Source organism: Rhinolophus hipposideros (assembly GCF_964194185.1).
Source record: "Rhinolophus hipposideros genome assembly, chromosome: 25".
Taxonomy (NCBI): Eukaryota; Metazoa; Chordata; class Mammalia; order Chiroptera; family Rhinolophidae; genus Rhinolophus; species Rhinolophus hipposideros.
Genome location: NC_138071.1, coordinates 23,479,454 through 23,486,011, shown reverse-complemented (window position 1 = coordinate 23,486,011; position 6,558 = coordinate 23,479,454). Strand labels below are relative to the sequence as shown.

Sequence of the window (6,558 nt, the reverse complement as noted above, 5' to 3'; positions counted from 1 at the left end):
CTTCAAATCAATCCTGGGTCTGGGGGCTCCTTAATCCTGAGGCTGGGAGTAACCGCATGAGCAGCTGGGAGACCGACAACCCAGGGTTCGGGGCTCCCTTCCTAAGCGGCTCCAGAAGTCGCCACCCACAGTCCACGTGGAAGGGCTGTGTCCAAGCCTCAAGCCACAAGCAAGTCCATCACCAAGTCCGGCCCGAGGTATCTGCGGCCCACGATGGCCCTCAGCCTTCCGAGGGCGGCCTCACCCACCCCAGCAACCTGCCATCGCCCGCGCGCACTGAAGCCCGGGCCTCCGCGCGCGTGGAGCTTTAAACCCACGAGGGGCGGGGCGGCGCGCACGGGCAGCCCCGCACCTGGGCTTGCGGGGCGGGGGCCGCGGGGGCGGGAGAGGCCTGGCGTTGCCCCCGGGCCTTCGCAGCCCAGCAGCTGCCCCACGCCCCGTGATCCCGGGTCGGACGCGCCTGGCCGCAGGGTGAGGGGCACAGACCCTGGTTCCCCGAGGCCCGTGCGGGCTCCGCACACCTGCTCGCGCGGCGAGGCTTCATTAGGCGGCGCCTGGGCAGCCGGCCAGCCTCACAGCGGAGTCCAGGCCATGGAACCCACGCGGGAGACCTGCCCGGAACCGCGGGGTGAGCCCGGAACGCAGGGGGCGGGCTGGGGGGGGCGTGGGGGGCTCCGGCCGCCCACCTGTCTCAGCCCACTCTAAGCTCGGGGAGGCCGAGGGGCCAGGCGGGGGTGTGAGGCCGGCCCGCCACGCGGCGCCCTCCTCCACGGGTCCCTACCTGCACGCGGAGGAGAAAACGCAGGGCCTGGAGTCCCAGGACTCGTCTAGGTTCCAATACCTGTCACCTTTTTTATTAGGGCACATCACTCTGACATGTTCACTTATTGGGCACCTACTATGTAGCAGGGTTGCTACCCAGTTTTCCTAACATACCACAGAACCACTTTGCTCCTCCTTCCCCATGCCACCATCCAGGCTGGCCGCGTCACCCCTGTAGGGCCTGTCCCCCTTCCACCAGCGTCAGACCCCTCCTGCTGGTCCAGTCCCATGTGTACCCAGGACACGATATGACAAAGGCCCCCAGCCCGTGACAGCCTATCTCACTATACACTGAGAAAGTTATTCCTGAAGAGGGTCTCCATGCAATGGTCATTAAAATAACAGTAGCCCTTAGTCACGAGTTAGCATCCATTTTAAAAGAGTCCAATTTATTGGGAAACGGTGCAGCAGCGCCTTGAGGGAGGGTTCTGGGGGTTCTGAGTAAATGGGGAGGTGACGGGAGTGTGGTGGCCCTGGGAAGGATTCTGCATAGGGTTCACATACTGTGCTGTGTAATCTTGGGCAAGTTACTCCCCTTCCTACTCCGTGTTTCTGCATGGGTTAGAAAGATGTGAACAGTGCCACCCCCCCAGGGATTAAATGCATACTGTACCCACCTTCCAAGGGTTAGCACAATGCCTGGAACATGGTAAGCACTTGATGAATCAGTCGTAGCTCAAAGACACACAGACAAGCGTGGAGGGTGAGTGATAGGAGCTTTCAGGGCCAGCTGAGTCACCCTTACTTCCCTGTATAAGGGAGGTGGCCTGGACCCCAGGCCCCTCCCTGAGCGTCAGCTTTCCAGAGAAGGAGCAGGGGGGTGCCTGTGGGAGGGAGGAGGGTTGGCAAGGACAGCGTGAATTCTGTGGAAGGGGGGTTGGTTCTTCCTGTTAGCTCCTTGACCTTCTGGCCTCGGCTTCCAGAAGCCTTCTAATCCCTTGCCTCTACTCTAACCGACAATGTCTGCATCTGGGGCAGGAACAAGGTCCAGTCATTGAAACAGCAGAATCTCAATCTCCCTCTTCCCAGCCTACCCAACCCTTTTGCCCCTTAGAAACGCCTGAACAGATGCTGTCCCTCAAACTCACCTTCCAGGTGTCTGGAAAAGGACAGGGAACCCCCAGGACGTGAGTGCCCCATTAGGTTTGCTCTCCTAGACAGGTGTGTGAGCTAAGCCCCCCTTAGAGTTGCAATAAATGGGCTTACATTTTTCAAAAGCTGTTGGATTACCTAATGCGATTCTCACAGTCGTCAAGTTAGGGAGGTACAGCTGGAGTTATCCCACGCGCTACGTGGACAAACTAAAGTTTAAGATCCAACAAGAAACCAGTTACGCAGCAGGAAGCAGCACATACTCTTTGTCCAGATTCTTCTAGCTCCTTGGTGCTAAGGTCAGTGGGTACTGGCTCTCCACAGGCCAGGACGGTGGAGGCAAACCCCTGGCGGCTGGGCTGAAGGAAGAATGGCTGCAGAGGTCAGTCCCCCACCCTCAGGATGCCCCGAGTAAGGACCTGCCCCCCTCTTGTGCTGTCTCTGGGGAGAAGAAACCATCAGAGGCCCCTGCAGAACTAACCGGGTTTGATGCGGGGAGAGAGTGCCAGCCCGCTGGCTTAGGGGCTCTCCACAAAGATAGAACTCTGGTCCTGCCTAGACTGCAGCTTCAGGGGGAGGGTTGTTCCCTTCCGGGGAGAGAGGCCAAGCCAGGGAAGAGGCCCTACTCTCCGGGCTCTGGGAAGCAGAAAAAGCCTATTGCCACGGGTCCAGCCTCAACACCATCTCCCAATGTCACCAACTCACCCCGGGCCACACACAACCCAGTGCCTTGTGGGTCAAGCCAGGGGCCCTGCCACCTGGCCAACCTCCTCAGCACAGTGGCCCAGAAGAGCCAAAACACAGACCAGAGGAGGCCCCCGGAAGCAACCTGCCAAGCTCGGAAAAAGACTCGAACCCTATACCGCTCAGGTAATTCACTGAAGGTGAGAGGTAACCTAAGAGACCTGGTGTCATCTCTGGGAAAGGTGGGCTCAACAGAGACCATGGAGGCGGGAGTGTGCTTGGTTTCTGTCACCTGGCCTGGATCTTCTCGACCTCTGACCCTCAGAGAGGAAAGTTGGGGGCAGGTTAGAAGACACCACACAGTTCCCACCCACAAAGCCCAAGAGAGAGCAGGCTCTGGCCCAGTGGGAAACTGAGTCGCAAGCCTCTGGGAAGGCCTTTGGGCTGGGGACAATGGCCCCCTCTGGAAGGCATCTGTGTTTCTCCTCTCCTGCCTCGTCACTAGTGTTTGTCCTCATGCGCATTTCTTCTTCCAGACCAGCTGGAGGAGCTGGAAAGGATATTCCAAGAAGACCACTACCCTGACAGTGATAAGCGCCGGGAGATTGCTCAGACCGTGGGGGTCACCCCCCAGCGCATCATGGTAAAGGGGGCTGGCCGACGGGAGGGGGTGGAGGAGAAACCACCAGTTGGAACTCGGAAGGGCCAGGCAAGTGCTCAGCGCCTCCTGGGGCCGGAGCTCAAGTCAGACCTCACTGGGCTGTGTTCCTGCCTGTTTCCATACAGCTACAGCCTAGAATCTTTGAAGAGGAAAGTACCTCAGAGGCTATCTAGATAAAGCAAATCTGCCAGAAAGGCATTTGAAGCCAAGTGGTGAAGTGACCTCCCAGAGTCATGTAGCTCATCATGTGACAATCAGGAGACCCAAGTCTCTACCCCATTTCTCAAGCTCTTCAAGTGTCTCTCCCTATAGGTGTGGTTCCAGAATCGCCGGGCTAAGTGGCGAAAAGTGGAGAAACTGAATGAGAAGGAGAATAAGGACCATCCTTCAGGCCCTGCCCCCACCCCTGCCAGCAGCCAGTGTAGGTAAGAATTTCTCCTCTGGCTGGATCATCCCTGGGGTGGGAAGTGGGGTCTAAGCTGGGCTCCTGGGCTGTAAAAGCTGGAAGGCTGGGCATGAGGCTGGAGTTGCTGGCTCATATTTAAAGGGCTCTTGGCGGATGGGGTGGGGAAGTTGCCAGTGCCTTGGAGGGAGGCAGAGTGGGGGGCACTGGTGCCCCTTCCCCAGCGCTGAGGCCCCAGTGCAAATCCAAGGACCACTTGGACTACAGTCTTCCTTCTGTCTGCCTGCAGCTCGGTGGCTGAGCTGCCACCTACTATGCCCATGGACCCAGAGCCTGGCACTCTCCCTCAGGAGCCCCGTCTGGACACTCTTCCAGGTGCGCTGAACACCTGCTGTGGGTTATCTGGGGGAAATGGCAGCTAGGAAGACAGTGAGACAGAAGGTCTTTCTTGGTGGGCATGGCCGTGGCCCAAATCTCCCCACTGCTTGGGTCCACTGGGGACTAGTCGTCAGGGGACCTGGGCACCGCACACGTCCACCATCAAATCCCGAATTTGCCTCGTTTTCTTACTGTCACAACCCCTCTTTGACTTCCATTCCTAGAGCCCCCCATGCTGCTGACATCTGACCAGACTCTGGCCGCACCCCAACAGAGTGGGAGTGCTCAGAGGGTGGCAGTGACCCCACCACTCTTCAGCCCCCCACCTGTTCGAAGAGCCAACCCTCCTTTTCCCCTTGGCCCCGTCCACCCCCCACAACTGATGCCTCTGCTGCTGGACAGTCTCGGGAGTGACAGCAGCCACAAGGATGGCCCCTGTGTCTCCTGGGGGACAAGGTATGGACCCTAATGAGTGATCTTGGCAGGGGTTTAGGAACAGACACAGAAAGAGCTTGGGAGGGAAAAGGGTTAGCTGAGAGGACAAGAGGTAGTACATGTGATGAGGGTGAAAAGGGTCAGTGGGTTTGGGGTGGGAAGCATCTGGGATATCATGGCATTAGAGCAGGAGTGGGAGTGAGAAGCTAGGAGCAGGAAAAGGAAGAAAAGTGGTGGCAAGTCTGGGGTCGTGGAGGTGGGCAGAGGTGGTGAGGGGAAGGCACGCACCTACTGTGTGGGGGGACAGAGGGGGCCACCCCGAGCCTCACAGAGTACTCCTCGGTCCCCTGCAGTGTCACACCGCCCCCCACCTGTGCATACTTGGAAGAGCTGGAACCCCAGGAATACCAAGCAGGCAACCAGCCAGGACTATTCCAGTTCTCCCAGGCTCCACAGAGCCAGCTTTTCCAACATCCTCAGCCCCAATTTTCCTATCTGCACCCCTTCCCCTTCCCGATGCCCAGTTCACTGACACCTCCACTGCCAGAAGACTCTCTTTTTCCACTGTCTTATGGCCCCAATGGGGGTACATCACAGGGCTACTTCCCAGGGCCTCCATCAGGGCAGATCCTGCTCCAGCCACCTGTTGGGAATATGGGTGAGTTGGGGCTGAAAGAGAACGTGCCCTTTGATTGAGGAAGGCGAGAATGGACAGAGTGTTGTTAGCTGGAGGGCGGTGGGGCGTGGTGTGAGGGAGTCCTTTCTCCTGGCCCTGGTGGTCTTCTTGAAGTTCTTCCTCGAGATTCTTGGAGAGCAGACTGGGAATCGGCAAGAGAGCTCTGTAGTCAGGAAAACCAAAGTTGAAGTACAGTTCAGCAGTTTCCAATTCTCCTGAGCCTCAGTTTCCTGGACTTTGAAATGGGACTATTCCCATATCATAGAGGCACTTGGTGAAGATTAGAAACAATGTGAGTGAACTTTGGCACAGAGTGGATGGTGGCTGCCATTAGTATTCTGAGGTCCACTGGGACCTCTGAAAACCTGGAAGCAACTATCTCATTATGAAAAATTCTAGTAGAAGGGAAGAGAGACGTGTGCAGTTGGTTCCCAGTCTCCCTGCTGCCTGTGTGAGGGAGACACATGACCTGACCCATGCTCTGCTTTGTGGACCTCAAGTCAGGAGTACGCCTGGTCCTGAGGGGCACACCTGGCACTAGTATCTCACCCAGACTTGCTTGGGGTCCTAACCTGCATTTCTGTGGAGGCAGACTGTTGCAGAGTATGCTGAACTAAGTCCTTCTTATCTTTCCTGTAATCTTTGACCCCACAGGTACAGTCCCCTGGAGTGACCCCTGCTTGCCAGACCTGCCTTTCCCGGGTCCCTTTTGTCCACAAGCTCTGGGGCACCCCCCAGGAGGGGATGCTTACTTCCCCGATCTGTTTCCTGCTCCCTATGCTCAGGCCATGAGCAAGCAGCCTTCTCCAGGGCCCATCCAGCTGCCTGAAGGAGCCGGACCAGGAACGGGGCCCTTACCCAGCCAGGCCCAAGACGAGCAGCTGACCACCTCTGTGCAGCAGCCCTCAGCACCTGAGGAGGTCCGAGAGGAAGATAAGAACAGCCATGGCCCCTAGTCCGAAGCTATGGAGTAAAAAGAGACAGCTGGGAGCAGGCTGGGCACCACTAAAGAGATGGTGGTTGAAGCATTAGGGAAGACTGTGGACTCTCTAGGGTGGCAGTCAGACATGTCCCCTGTGTGGGTTCCTCTGCTGGAACTGAGGTGAGAAGGAAGACGGCTGGCCTCATCCTTCTCGCCACACCTCTGCATGGCGGTTCTGAAAAAGAGATGGCCTGTATTACTTCTGAACATTTTATGTTTATGTTGTTTATGTTGTTTCCTTTCCTTGCTGGACAAATAAGCCAGAGTGTTCATTGTAAGCAGTAAATGAGTCTGCTCTTGGGTTCCTCTCTGTAATTATGTGTCTCCCCACGCATTTCCCCCACTGCCTTCCACTCAGCTGACAGTTGTTGGTGAGGTCTCCCCGGGGCCTGATCCCATGGAGCCTCACGTTTTTCCTGGCCTGT

At 57.3% G+C, this 6,558-nt stretch overlaps 1 protein-coding gene across 1 annotated transcript; it reads left to right on the top strand.

Moving 5' to 3' along the window:
* Nucleotides 1-213: 213 nt before the first annotated feature.
* NOBOX (NOBOX oogenesis homeobox) lies at nt 214-6,107 on the top strand (the record flags this gene model as incomplete). Its single annotated transcript, XM_081038521.1, has 8 exons — nt 214-628; nt 2,239-2,784; nt 3,135-3,412; nt 3,572-3,684; nt 3,952-4,037; nt 4,265-4,496; nt 4,829-5,133; nt 5,806-6,107. The coding sequence occupies 8 exons, from the start codon at nt 214-216 to the stop codon at nt 6,105-6,107; spliced, it is 2,277 nt and encodes a 758-aa protein (XP_080894647.1).
* Between the last annotated feature and the right edge of the window lie 451 nt (nt 6,108-6,558).